General features: G+C 47.3%; 1 protein-coding gene and 1 non-coding gene across 3 annotated transcripts; both read left to right on the forward strand.

The window, feature by feature from the left end:
* The first annotated feature begins 938 nt into the window (after nucleotides 1-938).
* Nucleotides 939-1,021, forward strand: trnal-cag (transfer RNA leucine (anticodon CAG)). The gene has a single exon. It is a non-coding gene; the product is annotated as a tRNA-Leu (tRNA).
* Nucleotides 1,022-1,826: 805 nt separating this feature from the next.
* On the forward strand, nucleotides 1,827-22,290 carry LOC140285357 (FYVE, RhoGEF and PH domain-containing protein 4-like). 2 transcript variants are annotated; one of them, XM_072379126.1, is made up of 16 exons: nucleotides 1,827-1,951; nucleotides 6,449-6,577; nucleotides 6,673-7,237; nucleotides 7,310-7,754; nucleotides 7,826-7,971; nucleotides 19,458-19,614; nucleotides 19,685-19,823; nucleotides 19,895-19,953; nucleotides 20,036-20,179; nucleotides 20,248-20,420; nucleotides 21,113-21,143; nucleotides 21,217-21,300; nucleotides 21,371-21,496; nucleotides 21,575-21,718; nucleotides 21,791-21,931; nucleotides 22,051-22,290. In XM_072379126.1, the coding sequence occupies exons 1-16, from the start codon at nucleotides 1,831-1,833 to the stop codon at nucleotides 22,246-22,248; spliced, it is 2,802 nt and encodes a 933-aa protein (XP_072235227.1). In that variant the 5' UTR covers nucleotides 1,827-1,830; the 3' UTR covers nucleotides 22,249-22,290. The 2 variants fall into 2 exon arrangements, with proteins under 2 accessions (XP_072235227.1, XP_072235228.1); XM_072379127.1 differs by lacking the exon at nucleotides 1,827-1,951 and adding an exon at nucleotides 5,763-5,838.
* The last annotated feature ends 23 nt before the right edge of the window (nucleotides 22,291-22,313 follow it).

A 22,313-nucleotide genomic window follows, 5' to 3' on the forward strand; every position in this document is an offset into this window, starting at 1 on the left:
CAAAACTTTAATTTATTCACTGGTTGAAGTAGAAACATCAGAACACAGAACCATTAAAACAGTCACTGAGAGGCAAATTAATACCAATAAATACATTTCCTATAAATAAATGCATCTAAAAAAGAGCCTGTGAAATATCAGTGATAACAGTAGAACACAAGCACGCCTTTTAATGTCATTTCCCATTTATAATTATAGTTATTATACCATATAAGGTGTCCAACATGACTGTAAAATTGATTTGAAATCGGTTCTTCCACAGCAGGGCTACTCAGTTACATACTGAGGTGGATCAGGTTTAATTAACGGGGCCAGAAACAGTCTTTGACCAGAAAGTAGCAGCGAAAAGTCGAATGAATGAACAGATAATAGAAAATAAATGTATGGTTTGAAAAATAACCAAAGTTTCTTATTTTTTTCTTTTGAATTTTGTCAGATCGGACAAAGACTAATTAAAAATGAACTTTTTTTTAATGGCAGATGTCACCCTTGTTTTAATTTTGCCATCATTTGTCACCTCATAGGACCGCTCGCGTGCAGTCTCTCACAGTTAATGGCCTTTTCTTCTTCTTTGAGGGATATTTTAACACCGCCACGCGCTCATTACACATTAAACACGTTTGGATGATAAACAAGTATTTGTCCGTCCAGCCAGGGTTAAATCTACGTTGTCCATTTTCCGTTTTAGGATGGAAAAAGACACGCTCACAGAACCTAATTCTACATTATGGGTTAAATGTTGCTAGGTAACCCAGTGTTGCGTTCATAGTCTGTGCTACTGCAGGAATTTATTCCATCAATGTAGAAATGTCTGAAGGCTTCTGGTTTTTGCATATTTATTCATTTATTCTGTCAGAACGATATTCTGGACCACACAGAAGTTGGTTCCGGGCTGCATCACGCGAACCTTACCACCTTTTGAAGAGACGGGCTCCACAGTCAGGATGGCCGAGCGGTCTAAGGCGCTGCGTTCAGGTCGCAGTCTCCCCTGGAGGCGTGGGTTCGAATCCCACTTCTGACATGAGTTTATTTTTTTTTGTCTTTGTCTTTATTTTTGTCTTTGAGACAACAAGTCATTTAACTCAACTGTCTGCTATTTCTCATTCTCTCCTATTTCTTTTCTTCAGCCGAAAAGAAAGGTGCATTTCTTACCAGATGTATAGAGTGCGCATGCGTGCGGCCGATCCTGTACCAAGTAAATCCACAAGAGGGCAGCAAAGACCTCTGTCTTCACTCACTGATCAGACAAACGAGATTGATTAAAACGGGCTAAATATATATAACAGTGAGGAGTTATTTCTGACCAGGATCTGTCCTCTGACTCTCATATAAAACAGGTTTCTGCCTTCTTTCACCTTCGTAATATCATTAAAATCAGGAACATCTCAGGGTGATGCAGAGAAACTGCTCCATGCATCTGTTCCTTCAGGACTGGACTACTGTAATTCTTTATTATTGGGCTGTCCCACATATTCTCTGAAAAGCCTCCAGCTGATCCAAAACCCTGCAGCCAGAGTTCTGATGAGAACTAACAGGAGAGATCATGTTTCTCCAGTTTTAGCTTCTCTGTTAAATTCAGAATAGAATTTAAGCTTCTTCTCCTCACATATAAAGCTCTTAATGACCGAGTTGTTTAGTTTTTAATGGCAGCAGCCTTAGAGATGAGAGGGCGCTGATTGGTCAGGCGCGTGGCCATTTAAATCAGAGGCGGTGCTTATCATCTTATCAGCTGGATCAATATTAGTGGCGGTGATTGAGCGCGTGAGCAGCAGGTTCCTGTGGACTTTTACTGCATCTCCCTGCAGCTGAAAGTGGAGAAAGTTTCCAACCATGTTTGACCTGAAAAAGAGGAACAGTTTGACCCTGAGAGGCAGCCGCGAGGCGGAGGAGTTCAGGCGCGTGGCGGTCAGACGGAAAGACAAAGGTGCAGCGGTGGACTGCCACGCCTCAGGTGAGGGACAACGGTTAAAAGTGGGGCAGATAACCTCTCATTTATGGATAGAAAGGGCTTCATTGGTTTAAGAAGGAATCCTGCAAACATGAAACAACTTTCTGACATCCAGCTGATTTAGTTACTGCGTTAAAGAAAAAAACCGATGAGCCATTAATACAAAGTAAGATTTATAGTCCTAAACTGACTGAACATATTCTGGCTGCAAGCACGAGTCCCTGCAGTCATTTCATACTGTATACAGGTTTATTCTCACGTTAAAACCTGTTATTTACATTTTCAGTTCCATTAACTTAAGCCTGATACGGTTTAACAGCCACAGAATGTGTCCTGATCAACAGTTCTGCAGCTTTCTGTAACATTTAAAGTGTCCTGATCAACAGTTCTGCAGCTTTCTGAAACCTTTAAAGTGTCCTGATCAACAGTTCTGCAGCTTTCTGTAACCTTTAAAGTGTCCTGATCAACAGTTCTGCAGCTTTCTGAAACCTTTAAAGTGTCCTGATCAACAGTTCTGCAGCTTTCTGAAACCTTTAAAGTGTCCTGATCAACAGTTCTGCAGCTTTCTGAGACCTTTAAAGTGTCCTGATCAATAGTTCTGCAGCTTTCTGAAGCCTTTAAAGTGTCCTGATCAACAGTTCTGCAGCTTTCTGAAACCTTTAAAGTGTCCTGATCAATAGTTCTGCAGCTTTCTGTAACCTTTAAAGTGTCCTGATCAATAGTTCTGCAGCTTTCTGAAACCTTTAAAGTGTCCTGATCAATAGTTCTGCAGCTTTCTGTAACCTTTAAAGTGTCCTGATCAATAGTTCTGCAGCTTTCTGAAACCTTTAAAGTGTCCTGATCAACAGTTCTGCAGCTTTCTGAAACCTTTAAAGTGTCCTGATCAATAGTTCTGCAGCTTTCTGTAACCTTTAAAGTGTCCTGATCAACAGTTCTGCAGCTTTCTGAAACCTTTAAAGTGTCCTGATCAATAGTTCTGCAGCTTTCTGAAACCTTTAAAGTGTCCTGATCAACAGTTCTGCAGCTTTCTGTAACCTTTAAAGTGTCCTGATCAATAGTTCTGCAGCTTTCTGAAACCTTTAAAGTGTCCTGATCAATAGTTCTGCAGCTTTCTGAAACCTTTAAAGTGTCCTGATCAATAGTTCTGCAGCTTTCTGAAACCTTTAAAGTGTCCTGATCAACAGTTCTGCAGCTTTCTGAAACCTTTAAAGTGTCCTGATCAATAGTTCTGCAGCTTTCTGTAACCTTTAAAGTGTCCTGATCAACAGTTCTGCAGCTTTCTGAAACCTTTAAAGTGTCCTGATCAACAGTTCTGCAGCTTTCTGAAACCTTTAAAGTGTCCTGATCAACAGTTCTGCAGCTTTCTGTAACCTTTAAAGTGTCCTGATCAACAGTTCTGCAGCTTTCTGAAACCTTTAAAGTGTCCTGATCAACAGTTCTGCAGCTTTCTGTAACCTTTAAAGTGTCCTGATCAACAGTTCTGCAGCTTTCTGAAACCTTTAAAGTGTCCTGATCAACAGTTCTGCAGCTTTCTGTAACCTTTAAAGTGTCCTGATCAACAGTTCTGCAGCTTTCTGAAGCCTTTAAAGTGTCCTGATCAACAGTTCTGCAGCTTTCTGAAGCCTTTAAAGTGTCCTGATCAACAGTTCTGCAGCTTTCTGAAACCTTTAAAGTGTCCTGATCAACAGTTCTGCAGCTTTCTGAAACCTTTAAAGTGTCCTGATCAACAGTTCTGCAGCTTTCTGAAGCCTTTAAAGTGTCCTGATCAACAGTTCTGCAGCTTTCTGAAACCTTTAAAGTGTCCTGATCAACAGTTCTGCAGCTTTCTGAAGCTCTTTCACAGTTTTTCTTTGGACATTTTCTGCTTTTTCCCTCATCTTCAGTCCTTGTTCCTGAGCATTTTCAGTGTTTTTTTCTTTGTTCAGCCACTTAAACTCTGACCTTTGAACCATTCAGGCAGAAAAAAAGGCTCCTAACTCAAGGGATGAACCAGTGTTGTGTCGACACAGAACAGACAACTTAGCAAAGAAGCCGTTTTAAACTGGATCTTTAGGCACTTTGTTACCAGCAGCCTGTCACAAAGACACATCATTTGTTCCCATTTCTTTAGCTGCATCTATGAAAAACAGCAAAGAAAACACAGTTTGACAGACAGAAAATAGGATTTCTGCAGCAACAAGGTGATTCCCAAAGAGCTATTAGCTGAAAACTTGGCATATCTCAGCATGGTGTGCAGTGTGTCCTTAAAACATTTGAGGAAACTGGACAAGTGGAGGACAAAAGAAGAAGTGTCAGGTCTAAAAAACTATCTCCAGCAGATGAACAGGATCTGAAAGTGATGTCCTTAAGAAAGAGGAAAAAATCCAGCTGTGACCTGACAGGACCTGAGAGATGCATCTGGACCTTCAGCTGATCCATCTACTGTTGGCCCAAGCCTCATCAGAAATGGGCTCCATGGAAGGGTGGCTGTCAAGAAGCCGTTCTTAAGGAAGGGAAACAGGGAGAAAAGGCTGAGCTGTGCCAAATGACACAAGAAGTGGACTGAAAATCAGTGGCAACAGGTCTTATGGAGGGATGAATCCTCCCCAGAGCCCGGACCTCAACATTATTGAAGCAGTGTGGGATCATCTGACAGAGAACGGAACAAAAGGCAGCCCACATCCAAAGAAGAGCTTTGGGGTGTCCTTCAAGAAGCCTGGAGAACTATTCCTGAAGACTCCTTAAAGAAATGACAGAAAGCTTGTCTCAGAGGGTTCAGGCTGTGTTGGAGAATAAAGGAGCTCAGACCAGAGATTCACTTTAAAGCTGCTGAGAACTGAGAAAAACTCTGTTTCTGCCTCAGATTCTGGGTTTATGTCCATGTTTCAGTAAAATTATGCATCTATTTCCTGTTTCCCTGCAATATATTAAATAAATGAGACAGGACTCAAGACTCTTGCACGTTACTCTAAAAGTGAATTAAACGAAATGGCTCAGTGAAATATGTAAAAACACAGTTTAAACAAAGCTTTCAGAGCAACTCACTCACCACTCTCCACCCGACCTTTGACATGCTGAAGAATCAACACTTCAGACACTCCTGGGTCAAACACTTGGGCTCTGAATGTGTGCTTGACCCTTGAATTTGGGCCACAAACCCATAAAAACTATTCCTGAAGACTCCTTAAAGAAATGACAGAAAGCTTGTCTCAGAGGGTTCAGGCTGTGTTGAATTAAATCGCTGCATCTTTCTCCTGTTTTCCTGACATTATATAAAGAAATTCAGGTGAGCTGAAGAATTCTGCACTGTTGGTGTTTTCATCGTCCATCACTTTAAATGCAGTTAGATCTCAGCAGAGCTACAATTTAAGAGCATTAACTCTGCTTGTTGTAGCTTTCAGCTCGTAAATATAAAGTCTTTGTGTTCTCGTGCACGAAGACTTTCTTTAGGTTGGATTAAAGCAGTAAAACCCCTGATTCAGACTCACACAGAGCCTCACTGTTCCCTTAGTGAGGCAGAACTGCATGTTTGCTCCAATGGTACAATTCAACAGTTCATCCAAACGTGGGCCAATGAACTGAAGCAAGTTGTTCTCAGCCTGATAAAGAGCTGCTTTAACTGGACAGAAATGACACTATTTCATACAAAGGAATCTCAGACTCTGAATATATTAATACAGTTCTTTAAAATGGGTTAATGGTGCTGAGTTACTGCTGAGGGTTTAAAGTCTGGCAGAGGTTAGATTCTGGAGAATAAGCAGAAGTGAGAAAGCAGAAATATTGAGAAATCAGGCTTTAGCCGTGTCCACATGACCAACAAATCAGCCCGTTTAAGCCGAGCCGTGAGTGAAGTGAGAAGCTTTACTCCACAAGAAACGGATCAACCTGCATGACTTTGGCTGTGGAAGCAGGTAAGTTTACAGTTTATGATGCAGTTAAACAGAAAAACCAGTTAATTCATGTCTGAGGATCAGCTGATGGAGGAGAGGAAGAATAGAAAAGTAGCACAGGATGAGGGGAAAGTTCAGAAACAATAAGCAGAGTGGAGCAGGTAGAAGACGGGAAGTAATTCTGAGGTGAATTCATGGTTTATTGCTACAGAAGCTGCTATGTGCAGACAGGAAGGAGGTTAAAACCGGCGCAGCTGGGGCCAGATGTGCAGAACTCTGTGTCCCTAACGCTGGATTTGGGGGTCAGATGTCGGAGGATCCAACCCGAGTTTTCTTTCTGCTGAGCAGAGACCATCAGCAGGGAGATTTCCCAGGTTTGCACACATGGTGTGTTGGTGTGATTAAAACCTTCAGGAGGCTGAAAGCACGGCTTTCTCCAGGTCTATCCTCCTTTTAAAGCCTCATCAGCACGGTTCTGTAGAACTAACCGCGGTGCACAGCTGCAGTTATTCACAGCAGCCTCTTTTAAACATGGTTCTATGGTTAAAGTGTTTCATGTTGGGTTCTGCTGCTCGGTGTCAGCGACCCCGGATCAGCACCGATCGTTTATAACAACGCCGTCTGTTCCCAGATGCGAGCGGTGGAGTGTGTGGTTCGTACAGCGGGAGCCGGGCTTCTGACGGTCTCTGTGGACCAAAACCGACCGCAGAGGAAGGCCATGAAGAGGGCCCAGCTCAGAGATCACCTCCTGAACCAGAAGGTAGGACCAGCCGAGGTCCGTAATCTCATTATCTGGGATAACCCCTGTTGGTCGAGTCGTGAAGCTGTGTTTTTTTGCTGTGCCTCCAAAACCAGCTCACCTGCAGAGCCCTGAGAGGGGAGGGCAGGCCCGAGCCCGCAGTCCCGCTACAGGAAAAGCAGCTCCTCAGCGAGTTCCTGGTGCACAGCCGGGCCTGAGCGCTCACAGAGATTATGGAGGCTCTCTTTCCTGTGGCACCCTCACACAGATTTATCAAGGCTCCCCAAGTCCAGTTCGAGGTGGAGGAAGCAACTTTCTGAATGCAGCATCTGGGGCAAACGTCAGCCCTGCCAGGCAAGCTCAGGGGATTACGAAGCTCTCAAGCTGTCCAGTTTCAGGGTCACCAAGTCCAGGCAAAAGAGGCATTCAGAGCTGCAGTCCATTGAGGGAGGGAGGCCACAGCCCTGCGAAGCTGTCCCCAAGGAACCGCAGCCCCCTGATGGGAAAGCTGCGGACCCCGAGTCCCGTTCAGAAGAGGATGGGCAGCTACAGCCCGGCCAAGAGCTCTAAGTCCTGGCTGGGACTGCACCGGATCTCCAGCGACAACCCGGAGAGACGGGAGAAGAAGAGGAGGAAATCCCTGAGTGTGCCTGATCTGATCATCCACATGAATGAGGACAGGTGGGGTGTGTGGCGCCGTCTTCATCACCCAATGTGTTCTGAGTGCTGCTTTAACTCCAGTTTGATTTCCAGGACTCCTGCTGAAGCTGAGAGCTGTGCTGTGAAACTGCTGCAGTCAGCCAGCTGTAACGGGCCTGGCATCACCATCAGGGCGCCCACCAACTACAGACCCGCTGCGAATGAAGGCTGCGCCCCGAGCAGCAGCAGAGGACACTCCCCAGGACGGGTGGCGGGGAAGCGGCGCTCCGTGGAAAACGGGAGCAGAATGTATGACCAGATGGAGGAAGGCGGGGCGCCCACAAGACACGGGTCCAGATTCTCCTGCGAGTGGACCAAAACCACCACTGGGGGTGAGAGGATCCTCCAGGAGCCCACAGGGGAGGAAGAGAAGATGGAGGAAGGGAGGGGGGCGGAGCCAAAAGGTGAGGAAGACTTGGATCAGAAGCTGTATCAGATAGCCACCGAGCTCCTGCAGACGGAGAGGGCCTACGTGGCTCGTCTTCACCTGCTGGACCAGGTAAGGCTGTGGAAAAACCGTTTATGACCCATCTGTACTCCTGAGGTGAAATGTTCTCACTCCCAACTCAGGTGTTCTGCTCACGTCTGACAGAAGAAGCAGAACGAGGCTCGTTCCCGGCCGACGTCGTAAGAAACATCTTCTCCAACATTTCTACCATCTACTCCTTCCACAGCCAGTTCCTGCTCCCGGACCTGGAAGCCTGCATCTGCCACTGGTCAGTCGCACAGTTCATGCAGACTCACACGGTTCCTGTTGACTCGGTTCAGCTGTTTCAGGAGAAAACAGACTTCCATGTGTCTGAACCACTGAGACAGGACACAAACTGACTTAAATGTCTCCCAAAAGCATGTGGGAAAATGTGTTCTGGTCTGATGAGACCACGGTTGGACTTTTGGGCCAAAAGGCGGCACCAAAAGAGTGCCGAACCCACTGTGAAGCACGGTGGTGGCAGTGTCATGCTTTGGGGTGGAGTTTCCTCTTTTTCTTTATCTGTTTCTGTATTTATCAGACTCTTTTATCCATAGAGTAGAGTAGAGATAGGGTGCAGGCATAGAAGGAGGTGCAGAAAGACTTTATTATTCACGTTTTAGCAGTTATTTGGTTAATTTCAGTGCAGATGTTGTCACAAAGGCGCATCATCAACCACATCATTGTGAAATGTTGGTTGACAAATCCATTTTTAGACAAAATGTGACCTTTTCTTGTAGAATTTTGGCTAATTTTCGGGTCCTACTTGCACCGAGGATTTTCTTTTGGGTGCCAGGATTCTCAATATTGACCTTAAAGTCAGAGTAAAACTGAAATAACTGCAGAAAAATGTGTTATGAACTATTCGGTCAAGCATAGAGTTTCTGTTTCTGTATTTATCAGACGCTTTTATCCAAAGCGACTTACAAATGAAGATATAACAGCTTTATAAAAAGCTAACAATAAGCTACATAGAAGGAACCCAGGAGTCCGACTCTGTCAGAGGGGACAGAGTAGAGATAGGGTGCAGGCATAGAAGGAAGAGCAGAAAGATAAAGTGCAGAGATAGAGGGGGGAGGGAAGTACAAGGTAAGTGCTGGGATAGGAGATGCTCTCTGAAGAGCTGGGTTTTCAGGAGCTTCTTGAAGATAGACAGGGACGCCCCTGTTCTGGTAGCGCTCGGTAGGTCATTCCACCATCGTGGGACGACACATGAACAGAGTTTGGATTGTCTTAGGCGTGGTGTAGGAGCTGCTAGACGACAATCCTGGGACCAACGGAGGGACCCAGTTGGGACAGAAGCCTTTGCAAGAGCCTTCAAGTAGATGAAGCCGCTCCATTAAGCTCTTTGTAGCTAACATCAGGGACTTGGATCTGATGCTAAGGGCAGCCAGAGGAGCTCAATGAACAGAGGGGGGACGTGTTCTTTTAGGCTGATCCAAGACCAGACGCACCGCCGCGTTCTGGACCATCTGCAGAGGTTTCACAGGCTGGAGACCAGTTAGGAGACCAGTTAGGAGACCAGTTAGGAGACCAGTTAGGAGACCAGTTAGGAGAGCAGTTAGGAGAGCAGTTAGGAGAGCAGTTAGGAGAGCAGTTAGGAGAGCAGTTAGGAAACCAGTTAGGAGACCAGTTAGGAGACCAGTTAGAAAACCAGTTAGGAGAGCAGTTAGGAAACCAGTTAGGAAACCAGTTAGGAGACCAGTTAGAAAACCAGTTAGGAGAACAGTTAGGAGAGCAGTTAGGAGACCAGTTAGGAGACCGGTTAGGAGACCAGTTAGGAGACCAGTTAGAAAACCAGTTAGGAGAACGGTTAGGAGACCAGTTAGGAGACCAGTTAGAAAACCAGTTAGGAGAACGGTTAGGAGACCAGTTAGAAAACCAGTTAGGAGAACAGTTAGGAGAGCAGTTAGGAGACCAGTTAGGAGACCAGTTAGAAAACCAGTTAGGAGACCAGTTAGAAAACCAGTTAGGAAACCAGTTAGGAGACCAGTTAGAAAACCAGTTAGGAGAGCAGTTAGGAGAGCAGTTAGGAGAGCAGTTAGGAGAGCAGTTAGGAAACCAGTTAGGAGACCAGTTAGAAAACCAGTTAGGAGAGCAGTTAGGAGAGCAGTTAGGAGAGCAGTTAGGAAACCAGTTAGGAGACCAGTTAGAAAACCAGTTAGGAGAGCAGTTAGGAAACCAGTTAGGAGACCAGTTAGAAAACCAGTTAGGAGAACAGTTAGGAGAGCAGTTAGGAGACCAGTTAGGAGACCAGTTAGGAGAACGGTTAGGAGACCAGTTAGGAGACCAGTTAGAAAACCGTTAGGAGAACGGTTAGGAGACCAGTTAGGAGACCAGTTAGAAAACCAGTTAGGAGAACGGTTAGGAGACCAGTTAGGAGACCAGTTAGAAAACCAGTTAGGAGAACAGTTAGGAGAGCAGTTAGGAGAGCAGTTAGGAGACCAGTTAGAAAACCAGTTAGGAGACCAGTTAGGAAACCAGTTAGGAGACCAGTTAGAAAACCAGTTAGGAGAGCAGTTAGGAGAGCAGTTAGGAGAGCAGTTAGAAGACCAGTTAGGAGACCAGTTAGGAGACCAGTTAGGAGACCAGTTAGGAGAGCAGTTAGGAGAGCAGTTAGGAGAGCAGTTAGGAGAGCAGTTAGGAAACCAGTTAGGAGACCAGTTAGGAGACCAGTTAGAAAACCAGTTAGGAGAGCAGTTAGGAAACCAGTTAGGAGACCAGTTAGGAGAACAGTTAGGAGAGCAGTTAGGAAACCAGTTAGGAGACCAGTTAGAAAACCAGTTAGGAGAGCAGTTAGGAGACCAGTTAGGAGACCGGTTAGGAGACCGGTTAGGAGACCAGTTAGGAGACCAGTTAGAAAACCAGTTAGGAGAACGGTTAGGAGACCAGTTAGGAGACCGGTTAGAAAACCAGTTAGGAGAACGGTTAGGAGACCAGTTAGGAGACCAGTTAGAAAACCAGTTAGAAAACCAGTTAGGAGAACAGTTAGGAGAGCAGTTAGGAGAGCAGTTAGGAGACCAGTTAGGAGACCAGTTAGGAGACCAGTTAGGAGACCAGTTAGAAAACCAGTTAGGAAACCAGTTAGGAGACCAGTTAGAAAACTAGTTAGGAGAGCAGTTAGGAGAGCAGTTAGGAGAGCAGTTAGGAGACCAGTTAGGAAACCAGTTAGGAAACCAGTTAGGAAACCAGTTAGAAAACCAGTTAGGAGAGCAGTTAGGAGAGCAGTTAGGAGAGCAGTTAGGAGACCAGTTAGAAAACCAGTTAGGAGAGCAGTTAGGAAACCAGTTAGGAGACCAGTTAGAAAACCAGTTAGGAGACCAGTTAGGAGAACAGTTAGGAGAGCAGTTAGGAGAACGGTTAGGAGACCAGTTAGGAGACCAGTTAGAAAACCAGTTAGGAGAACGGTTAGGAGACCAGTTAGGAGACCAGTTAGAAAACCAGTTAGGAGAACGGTTAGGAGACCAGTTAGGAGACCAGTTAGAAAACCAGTTAGGAGAGCAGTTAGGAGAGCAGTTAGGAGAGCAGTTAGAAAACCAGTTAGGAGACCAGTTAGGAGACCAGTTAGGAGACCAGTTAGGAGACCAGTTAGGAGACCAGTTAGGAAACCAGTTAGGAGACCAGTTAGAAAACCAGTTAGGAGAGCAGTTAGGAGAGCAGTTAGGAGAGCAGTTAGGAGACCAGTTAGGAGACCAGTTAGGAGACCAGTTAGGAGACCAGTTAGGAGAGCAGTTAGGAGAGCAGTTAGGAAACCAGTTAGGAGACCAGTTAGAAAACCAGTTAGGAGAGCAGTTAGGAGACCAGTTAGAAAACCAGTTAGGAGAACAGTTAGGAGAGCAGTTAGGAAACCAGTTAGGAGACCAGTTAGAAAACCAGTTAGGAGAACAGTTAGGAGAGCAGTTAGGAGAGCAGTTAGGAGACCAGTTAGGAGACCAGTTAGGAAACCAGTTAGGAAACCAGTTAGGAAACCAGTTAGGAGACCAGTTAGAAAACCAGTTAGGAGAGCAGTTAGGAGACCAGTTAGGAAACCAGTTAGGAGACCAGTTAGAAAACCAGTTAGGAGAGCAGTTAGGAGAACGGTTAGGAGACCAGTTAGGAGACCAGTTAGAAAACCGGTTAGGAGAACGGTTAGGAGAACAGTTAGGAGACCAGTTAGAAAACCAGTTAGGAGAACAGTTAGGAGAGCAGTTAGGAGAGCAGTTAGAAAACCAGTTAGGAGACCAGTTAGGAGACCAGTTAGGAGACCAGTTAGGAGACCAGTTAGGAGAGCAGTTAGGAGACCAGTTAGGAGAACAGTTAGGAGAGCAGTTAGAAAACCAGTTAGGAGAGCAGTTAGGAGAGCAGTTAGGAGACCAGTTAGGAAACCGGTTAGGAGACCGGTTAGGAGAACAGTTAGGAGAGCAGTTAGGAGAGCAGTTAGGAGAGCAGTTAGGAGAGCAGTTAGGAGAGCAGTTAGGAGACCAGTTAGAAAACCAGTTAGAAAACCAGTTAGGAAACCAGTTAGGAGACCAGTTAGAAAACCAGTTAGGAGAGCAGTTAGGAGAGCAGTTAGGAGAGCAGTTAGGAGAGCAGTTAGGAGAGCAGTTAGGAGAGCAGTTAGGAAACCAGTTAGGAGACCAGTTAGAAAACCAGTTAGGAGAGCAGTTAGGAGAGCAGTTAGGAGAGCAGTTAGGAGAGCAGTTAGGAGAGCAGTTAGGAGAGCAGTTAGGAGACCAGTTAGGAGACCAGTTAGGAAACCAGTTAGGAAACCAGTTAGGAGAGCAGTTAGGAGAGCAGTTAGGAGAGCAGTTAGGAGAGCAGTTAGAAAACCAGTTAGGAGAGCAGTTAGGAAACCAGTTAGGAGAGCAGTTAGAAAACCAGTTAGGAGACCAGTTAGAAAACCAGTTAGGAGAACAGTTAGGAGAGCAGTTAGGAGACCAGTTAGGAGAACGGTTAGGAGACCAGTTAGGAGACCAGTTAGAAAACCAGTTAGGAGAACGGTTAGGAGACCAGTTAGGAGACCAGTTAGAAAACCAGTTAGGAGAACGGTTAGGAGACCAGTTAGGAGACCAGTTAGAAAACCAGTTAGGAGAACAGTTAGGAGAGCAGTTAGGAGACCAGTTAGAAAACCAGTTAGAAAACCAGTTAGGAGACCAGTTAGGAGACCAGTTAGGAGACCAGTTAGGAGACCAGTTAGGAGACCAGTTAGGAAACCAGTTAGGAGACCAGTTAGGAGAGCAGTTAGGAGAGCAGTTAGGAGACCAGTTAGGAGACCAGTTAGGAGACCAGTTAGGAGACCAGTTAGAAAACCAGTTAGGAGAGCAGTTAGGAGAGCAGTTAGGAGAGCAGTTAGGAGAGCAGTTAGGAAACCAGTTAGGAAACCAGTTAGGAAACCAGTTAGGAGACCAGTTAGAAAACCAGTTAGAAAACCAGTTAGGAGAGCAGTTAGGAGAGCAGTTAGGAGAGCAGTTAGGAAACCAGTTAGGAGACCAGTTAGAAAACCAGTTAGGAGAGCAGTTAGGAAACCAGTTAGGAGACCAGTTAGAAAACCAGTTAGGAGAACAGTTAGGAGAGCAGTTAGGAGACCAGTTAGGAGAACGGTTAGGAGACCAGTTAGGAGACCAGTTAGAAAACCGTTAGGAGAACGGTTAGGAGACCAGTTAGGAGACCAGTTAGAAAACCAGTTAGGAGAACGGTTAGGAGACCAGTTAGAAAACCAGTTAGGAGAACAGTTAGGAGAGCAGTTAGGAGAGCAGTTAGGAGACCAGTTAGAAAACCAGTTAGGAGACCAGTTAGGAAACCAGTTAGGAGACCAGTTAGAAAACCAGTTAGGAGAGCAGTTAGGAGAGCAGTTAGGAGAGCAGTTAGGAGAGCAGTTAGAAGACCAGTTAGGAGACCAGTTAGGAGAGCAGTTAGGAGAGCAGTTAGGAGAGCAGTTAGGAAACCAGTTAGGAGACCAGTTAGAAAACCAGTTAGGAGAGCAGTTAGGAGACCAGTTAGGAGACCAGTTAGAAAACCAGTTAGGAGAACAGTTAGGAGAGCAGTTAGGAAACCAGTTAGGAGACCAGTTAGAAAAACAGTTAGGAGAGCAGTTAGGAGACCAGTTAGGGGACCGGTTAGGAGACCGGTTAGGAGACCAGTTAGGAGACCAGTTAGAAAACCAGTTAGGAGAACGGTTAGGAGACCAGTTAGGAGACCGGTTAGAAAACCAGTTAGGAGAACGGTTAGGAGACCAGTTAGGAGACCAGTTAGGAGAACAGTTAGGAGAGCAGTTAGGAGACCAGTTAGGAGACCAGTTAGAAAACCAGTTAGGAGACCAGTTAGGAGACCAGTTAGGAGACCAGTTAGAAAACCAGTTAGGAAACCAGTTAGGAGACCAGTTAGAAAACTAGTTAGGAGAGCAGTTAGGAGAGCAGTTAGGAGAGCAGTTAGGAGAGCAGTTAGGAGAGCAGTTAGGAAACCAGTTAGGAAACCAGTTAGGAAACCAGTTAGGAGAGCAGTTAGGAGAGCAGTTAGGAGAGCAGTTAGGAGACCAGTTAGGAGAGCAGTTAGGAAACCAGTTAGGAGACCAGTTAGAAAACCAGTTAGGAGACCAGTTAGAAAACCAGTTAGGAGAACAGTTAGGAGAGCAGTTAGGAGACCAGTTAGGAGAACGGTTAGGAGACCAGTTAGGAGACCAGTTAGAAAACCAGTTAGGAGAACGGTTAGGAGACCAGTTAGGAGACCAGTTAGAAAACCAGTTAGGAGAACGGTTAGGAGACCAGTTAGGAGACCAGTTAGAAAACCAGTTAGGAGAACAGTTAGGAGAACAGTTAGGAGAGCAGTTAGAAAACCAGTTAGGAGACCAGTTAGGAGACCAGTTAGGAGACCAGTTAGGAGACCAGTTAGAAAACCAGTTAGGAGAGCAGTTAGGAGACCAGTTAGGAGACCAGTTAGGAGACCAGTTAGGAGACCAGTTAGGAGACCAGTTAGAAAACCAGTTAGGAGAGCAGTTAGAAAACCAGTTAGGAGAACAGTTAGGAGAGCAGTTAGGAAACCAGTTAGGAGACCAGTTAGAAAACCAGTTAGGAGAGCAGTTAGGAGAGCAGTTAGGAGACCAGTTAGGAAACCAGTTAGGAAACCAGTTAGGAGACCAGTTAGAAAACCAGTTAGGAGAGCAGTTAGGAGAGCAGTTAGGAGAGCAGTTAGGAGAGCAGTTAGGAAACCAGTTAGGAGACCAGTTAGGAGAGCAGTTAGGAGAGCAGTTAGGAGAACGGTTAGGAGACCAGTTAGGAGACCAGTTAGAAAACCAGTTAGGAGAACAGTTAGGAGAGCAGTTAGGAGAGCAGTTAGAAAACCAGTTAGGAGACCAGTTAGGAGACCAGTTAGGAGAGCAGTTAGGAGACCAGTTAGGAGAACAGTTAGGAGAGCAGTTAGAAAACCAGTTAGGAGAGCAGTTAGGAGAGCAGTTAGGAGAGCAGTTAGGAGAGCAGTTAGGAAACCGGTTAGGAGAACAGTTAGGAGAGCAGTTAGGAGAGCAGTTAGGAGACCAGTTAGGAGACCGGTTAGGAGAACAGTTAGGAGAACAGTTAGGAGAGCAGTTAGGAGAGCAGTTAGGAGACCAGTTAGGAGACCGGTTAGGAGAACAGTTAGGAGAGCAGTTAGGAGACCAGTTAGGAAACCAGTTAGGAGAACAGTTAGGAAACCAGTTAGGAGAACAGTTAGGAGAACAGTTAGGAAACCAGTTAGGAGAACAGTTAGGAAACCAGTTAGGAGACCAGTTAGGAGACCAGTTAGGAAACCAGTTAGGAGAACAGTTAGGAAACCAGTTAGGAGACCAGTTAGGAGAACAGTTAGGAAACCAGTTAGGAGAACAGTTAGGAAACCAGTTAGGAGACCAGTTAGGAGACCAGTTAGGAAACCAGTTAGGAGAACAGTTAGGAAACCAGTTAGGAGACCAGTTAGGAGAACGGTTAGGAGACCAGTTAGGAAACCAGTTAGGAGACCAGTTAGAAAACCAGTTAGGAGACCAGTTAGGAGAGCAGTTAGGAGAGCAGTTAGAAAACCAGTTAGGAGACCAGTTAGGAGACCAGTTAGGAGAGCAGTTAGGAGAGCAGTTAGAAAACCAGTTAGGAGACCAGTTAGGAGAGCAGTTAGGAGACCAGTTAGGAGACCAGTTAGAAAACCAGTTAGGAGACCAGTTAGGAGACCAGTTAGGAGACCAGTTAGGAGAGCAGTTAGGAGAGCAGTTAGGAGACCAGTTAGGAGAACAGTTAGGAGAGCAGTTAGAAAACCAGTTAGGAGAGCAGTTAGGAGAGCAGTTAGAAGAGCAGTTAGGAGAGCAGTTAGGAGAGCAGTTAGGAGACCGGTTAGGAGAACAGTTAGGAGACCAGTTAGGAGACCGGTTAGGAGAACAGTTAGGAGACCAGTTAGGAGACCAGTTAGGAGACCAGTTAGGAAACCAGTTAGGAGAACAGTTAGGAAACCAGTTAGGAGAACGGTTAGGAGACCAGTTAGGAAACCAGTTAGGAGACCAGTTAGAAAACCAGTTAGGAGACCAGTTAGGAGAGCAGTTAGGAGACCAGTTAGAAAACCAGTTAGGAGACCAGTTAGGAGACCAGTTAGGAGAGCAGTTAGGAGAGCAGTTAGGAGAGCAGTTAGGAGAGCAGTTAGAAAACCAGTTAGGAGACCAGTTAGGAGAGCAGTTAGGAGACCAGTTAGGAGAGCAGTTAGGAGACCAGTTAGGAGAACGGTTAGGAGACCAGTTAGGAAACCAGTTAGGAGACCAGTTAGAAAACCAGTTAGGAGAGCAGTTAGGAGAGCAGTTAGGAGAGCAGTTAGGAGACCAGTTAGGAGACCAGTTAGGAGACCAGTTAGGAGAGCAGTTAGGAGAGCAGTTAGGAAACCAGTTAGGAGACCAGTTAGAAAACCAGTTAGGAGACCAGTTAGGAGAGCAGTTAGGAGACCAGTTAGGAGACCAGTTAGGAGAGCAGTTAGGAGACCAGTTAGGAGAGCAGTTAGGAGAGCAGTTAGGAGAGCAGTTAGGAAACCAGTTAGGAGACCAGTTAGGAAACCAGTTAGGAAACCAGTTAGGAGAACAGTTAGGAGACCAGTTAGGAAACCAGTTAGGAGACCAGTTAGGAGAACGGTTAGGAGACCAGTTAGGAAACCAGTTAGGAGACCAGTTAGAAAACCAGTTAGGAGACCAGTTAGGAGACCAGTTAGGAGAGCAGTTAGAAAACCAGTTAGGAGACCAGTTAGGAGAGCAGTTAGGAGAGCAGTTAGGAGAGCAGTTAGAAAACCAGTTAGGAGACCAGTTAGGAGACCAGTTAGGAGACCAGTTAGTAGAACGGTTAGGAGACCAGTTAGGAAACCAGTTAGGAGACCAGTTAGAAAACCAGTTAGGAGACCAGTTAGGAGAGCAGTTAGGAGAGCAGTTAGGAGACCAGTTAGGAAACCAGTTAGGAGAACCAGTTAGGAGAGCAGTTAGGAGAGCAGTTAGGAGAGCAGTTAGGAGAGCAGTTAGGAGACCAGTTAGGAAACCAGTTAGGAGAACCAGTTAGGAGAGCAGTTAGGAGAGCAGTTAGGAGAGCAGTTAGGAGAACCAGTTAGGAGACCAGTTAGGAGAGCAGTTAGGAGAGCAGTTAGGAGACCAGTTAGGAAACCAGTTAGGAGAACCAGTTAGGAGAGCAGTTAGGAGAGCAGTTAGGAGAGCAGTTAGGAGAGCAGTTAGGAGAGCAGTTAGGAGAACCAGTTAGGAGAACCAGTTAGGAGAGCAGTTAGGAGAGCAGTTAGGAGACCAGTTAGGAGACCAGTTAGGAGAGCAGTTAGGAGAGCAGTTAGGAGAGCAGTTAGAAAACCAGTTAGGAGACCAGTTAGGAGAGCAGTTAGGAGACCAGTTAGGAGACCAGTTAGAAAACCAGTTAGGAGACCAGTTAGGAGACCAGTTAGGAGACCAGTTAGGAGACCAGTTAGGAGAGCAGTTAGGAGAGCAGTTAGGAGACCAGTTAGGAGAACAGTTAGGAGAGCAGTTAGAAAACCAGTTAGGAGAGCAGTTAGGAGAGCAGTTAGAAAACCAGTTAGGAGAGCAGTTAGGAGAGCAGTTAGGAGAGCAGTTAGGAGACCGGTTAGGAGAACAGTTAGGAGACCAGTTAGGAGACCGGTTAGGAGAACAGTTAGGAGACCAGTTAGGAGACCAGTTAGGAGACCAGTTAGGAAACCAGTTAGGAGAACAGTTAGGAAACCAGTTAGGAGAACGGTTAGGAGACCAGTTAGGAAACCAGTTAGGAGACCAGTTAGAAAACCAGTTAGGAGACCAGTTAGGAGAGCAGTTAGGAGACCAGTTAGAAAACCAGTTAGGAGACCAGTTAGGAGAGCAGTTAGGAGAGCAGTTAGGAGAGCAGTTAGGAGAGCAGTTAGGAGAGCAGTTAGAAAACCAGTTAGGAGACCAGTTAGGAGAGCAGTTAGGAGACCAGTTAGGAGAGCAGTTAGGAGACCAGTTAGGAGAACGGTTAGGAGACCAGTTAGGAAACCAGTTAGGAGACCAGTTAGAAAACCAGTTAGGAGAGCAGTTAGGAGAGCAGTTAGGAGACCAGTTAGGAGACCAGTTAGGAGACCAGTTAGGAGACCAGTTAGGAGACCAGTTAGGAGAGCAGTTAGGAGAGCAGTTAGGAAACCAGTTAGGAGACCAGTTAGAAAACCAGTTAGGAGACCAGTTAGGAGAGCAGTTAGGAGACCAGTTAGGAGACCAGTTAGGAGAGCAGTTAGGAGAGCAGTTAGGAGAGCAGTTAGGAAACCAGTTAGGAGACCAGTTAGGAAACCAGTTAGGAAACCAGTTAGGAGAACAGTTAGGAGACCAGTTAGGAAACCAGTTAGGAGACCAGTTAGGAGAACGGTTAGGAGACCAGTTAGGAAACCAGTTAGGAGACCAGTTAGAAAACCAGTTAGGAGACCAGTTAGGAGACCAGTTAGGAGAGCAGTTAGAAGACCAGTTAGGAGAGCAGTTAGGAGAGCAGTTAGGAGAGCAGTTAGAAAACCAGTTAGGAGACCAGTTAGGAGACCAGTTAGGAGACCAGTTAGGAGAACGGTTAGGAGACCAGTTAGGAAACCAGTTAGGAGACCAGTTAGAAAACCAGTTAGGAGACCAGTTAGGAGAGCAGTTAGGAGAGCAGTTAGGAGACCAGTTAGGAAACCAGTTAGGAGAACCAGTTAGGAGAGCAGTTAGGAGAGCAGTTAGGAGAGCAGTTAGGAGAGCAGTTAGGAGACCAGTTAGGAAACCAGTTAGGAGAACCAGTTAGGAGAGCAGTTAGGAGAGCAGTTAGGAGAGCAGTTAGGAGAACCAGTTAGGAGACCAGTTAGGAGAGCAGTTAGGAGAGCAGTTAGGAGACCAGTTAGGAAACCAGTTAGGAGAACCAGTTAGGAGAGCAGTTAGGAGAGCAGTTAGGAGAGCAGTTAGGAGAGCAGTTAGGAGAGCAGTTAGGAGAGCAGTTAGGAGAACCAGTTAGGAGAACCAGTTAGGAGAGCAGTTAGGAGAGCAGTTAGGAGAACCAGTTAGGAGAGCGTTGCAGTAGTGATGGTGGGAGATGACCATGGCCTGCAGCAGGAGCTGGGGGGCATGTTGGGTCAGGTATGGTCTGATGTGTCACTTTTGGCCCAAAACCTTCAGATGAAGAGGAATTTTACCCCTGAACACGACAGTGAACCCGAGTATAGGTGCAGGTCTGTCACTGCAGTGTTGCCATCTGTCCCTGAACTCTCCCACTTTCACCGCTCCAGGGGGGAGCGCCCCGGGCTGGGCGGCGCTCTGCTGCAGCACGCACCCTTCCTGAGGATGTATGCCGACTACGTGAGGAACTTCGATGGGGCCATGGAGCTGCTGAGGACCTGGACTGAGCGCTCGGCTGCGTTCAGGAACATCATCCAGGACATTCAGGTGGGAAACGCTCACTGTGATGCTTTCCCTGTGGCTCTGAGGCGTGATGATGTCACACATGTGTTGTCAGAGGCGGGACGTGTGCGGCTGCCTCACCCTGCAGCACCACATGCTGGAGCCGGTCCAGAGGGTTCCACGCTACGAGATGCTGCTGAAGGATTACCTGAAGAAGCTCCCTGAGGACAGCCCGGATTATGAGCTCGCTCACAGTGAGTTTCCCGTCTCTGCGCCGCAGGTCGACCTCCTCGGTGTTTTACGGCTCCTCTGTCTCCTCCCACAGAATCTCTGCAGGTTATTTCCATGGCAGCCACTCACTCAAACAGCGCCATCCAAAAAGCCGTACGTCACACTCTGTAAAGCCACGTTTTCACGAATGATTCTCCACATTTGAGAGGAGAAATGATCAGAATGGTCTCTGCAGGAGAGTCTGAAACGGCTGCTGGAGATCTATGAGATGGTTGGAGAAGAGGAGGTGGTCAACCCCACCAACGAGTTCCTCAGAGAGGGTCGTCTGCTGAAGCTCGCCGCCAGGAACACGTCGGCCACGGAGAGACACCTGTTCCTGGTGAGGCCGCACCTTCATCCTCTCTGTGGCGCTCAGGTGGGACTCATCCGGACGCTTTCTCTCCACAGTTCAACAACTTCCTGCTGTGCTGCTCCCCAAAGTTCAGCCTGCTCGGCCAGCGTTTCGCCGTCCGCTGCAGGATCGGAGTGGATGGCATGCAGGTGCACCAGACCACCAACGAAGACCACCCGTACTCCTTCCAGGTGTCTGGGAAGGAGAGGACGCTGGAGCTCCAGGCCAGGTGTGCAGCACCTGTCTGTCTGAGCCTGGTGCTCAGCAGGAAGTTTCAGTGGAATTACCGTCATTCTGGGGTCCATCAGGGGTCCATCAGAGGTCCATCAGGGGTCATTCTGGGGTCCATCAGGGGTCCATCAGGGGTCATTCTGGGGTCCATCAGGGGTCCATCTGGGGTCCATCTGGGGTCCATCAGGGGTCATTCTGGGGCCCATCAGGGGTCATTCTGGGGCCCATCAGGGGTCATTCTGGGGTCATTCTGGGGTCATTCTGGGGTCATTCTGGGGTCATTCTGGGGTCCATCTGGGGTCCATCTGGGGTCCATCTGGGGTCCATCAGGGGTCATTCTGGGGTCCATCAGGGGTCATTCTGGGGTCCATCAGGGGTCATTCTGGGGCCCATCAGGGGTCATTCTGGGGTCCATCAGGGGTCATTCTGGGGTCCATCTGGGGTCATTCTGGGGTCCATCAGGGGTCCATCTGGGTTGTGTAATGATGCTCAGGCAGGAATTTTAAGGATTTTCTACACTTAGGAAACAGAAATGTGCACAAAAAGGAACCGTATAACATAATAGTAAATTTATTTAGCGTAGTTGCTACTTCCACAGCGTTGGTGCTCTTATAGTTTCCAACATACCACCTGTACTGTTGAGCTTCTGCCTTAAACACCTTATCTGGTTTTATTCTGTCCGTTTCTAAGCTCCGAGCAGGACCGAGACGAGTGGATCAAGGTACTTTAATTTGTCTCCGCAGCGTTTTAAATGTGAAACGAACCGTCTGCTTAAAGTGAGCGTTTCTCTGCAGGTGATTCAGGACGCCATTGATGTGTTTCAGAGGAAAAATGACACCTTCAAACTGGCTTCCAGGGAGCTGACTGTGGAAGATCCAGTAAGTCGTCACACGGAGTCCGGCGGCGCCGTCAGAGTAGGTCACATGCTAACTGTGGTGCGTTTTACAGGCGAAGGAACTGGGCCGACGGGCTCCTCGCTGGATCCGGGACAACGAGGTGACGCTGTGCCTGACCTGCCAGGAGCCCTTTAACGCGCTCACCAGGAGACGGCACCACTGCCGGGCCTGCGGCTGCGTGAGTAACGCCTTAAACTGCAGCTCCCTGCAGCCGAGCTGCACCTGGAGCGCGCTGGTGACCCCTCTGCTCCCCCAGGTGGTGTGCTGGAAGTGTTCGGACTATAAAGTGGCTCTGGAATACGACGGCAACAAGCTGAACAAAGTGTGTAAAGCCTGTTATCTGATCCTGAGTGGCCAGAGGGGCGAGAGGGCGGACCGAAAGAAGAGGAGAACCCTGGAGGTGAGCCGTGTGGGTTCCTAATGAAGGTCTTATTAATGCAGCTGCCTTGAAGCTCTCGTCTTGTCTCGCCAGTCTGAGGCACAGCCGGCGGCCTGTGATGGCGTCCTGACGGGTTTCCTGCGGTATGCTGACAGCTCGATGGTTTGGCAACACGTGTGGTGTGTTCTGACCAGGACTGATCCCCCGGTGCTTCACCTGCACGCCACTCCCCAGGTGAGACTCTGTGATGGAGCCTGGTTTAACCAGCTGCTCCCCAGGTGAGACTCTGTGCTGTGAGGATGTGTGTGGGGGAGCCTGGTTTAGAGCTTCCTCCTCTGTCTGTTTTCACTCAGGATGTGAAGGCCCTGCTCTCTCTTCCTCTGCTCGGCTGCATCATTGAGGCTCCTCCCCAGGAGCTCCAGGGTCAGTACAGTTTCTGTCTCAAACAGTCCAACAGCACCCACTTGTTCTCCTGTGACGGTCCGGAGCTCAAACGCAGCTGGCTGGCTGTCCTTAAGGCTGCCGTGGGGGGGGGACACGGGCCTCGCTGACGGCAGCTTCCACGGTTCAGGATCTGGAGTTAAAGGGGCCGTCGGTGAAAAGCTGGAAAGCAAAG

This window comes from Leuresthes tenuis, unplaced genomic scaffold, assembly GCF_036924035.1.
Source record: "Leuresthes tenuis unplaced genomic scaffold, fLeuTen1.0.hap1 SCAF_35, whole genome shotgun sequence".
Classification (NCBI taxonomy): Eukaryota; Metazoa; Chordata; class Actinopteri; order Atheriniformes; family Atherinopsidae; genus Leuresthes; species Leuresthes tenuis.

Excerpts from the sequence above, each read along its gene's own strand:
- LOC140285357 (XM_072379126.1), top strand. The coding sequence starts at position 1,831 with ATGTTTGACCTGAAAAAGAGGAACAGTTTGACCCTGAGAGGCAGCCGC. Across the intron at positions 6,578-6,672 it reads ATCACCTCCTGAACCAGAAG|CTCACCTGCAGAGCCCTGAG; the intron begins GTAGGACCAGCC and ends CTCCAAAACCAG. Across the intron at positions 21,497-21,574 it reads ACTGCCGGGCCTGCGGCTGC|GTGGTGTGCTGGAAGTGTTC; the intron begins GTGAGTAACGCC and ends CTGCTCCCCCAG.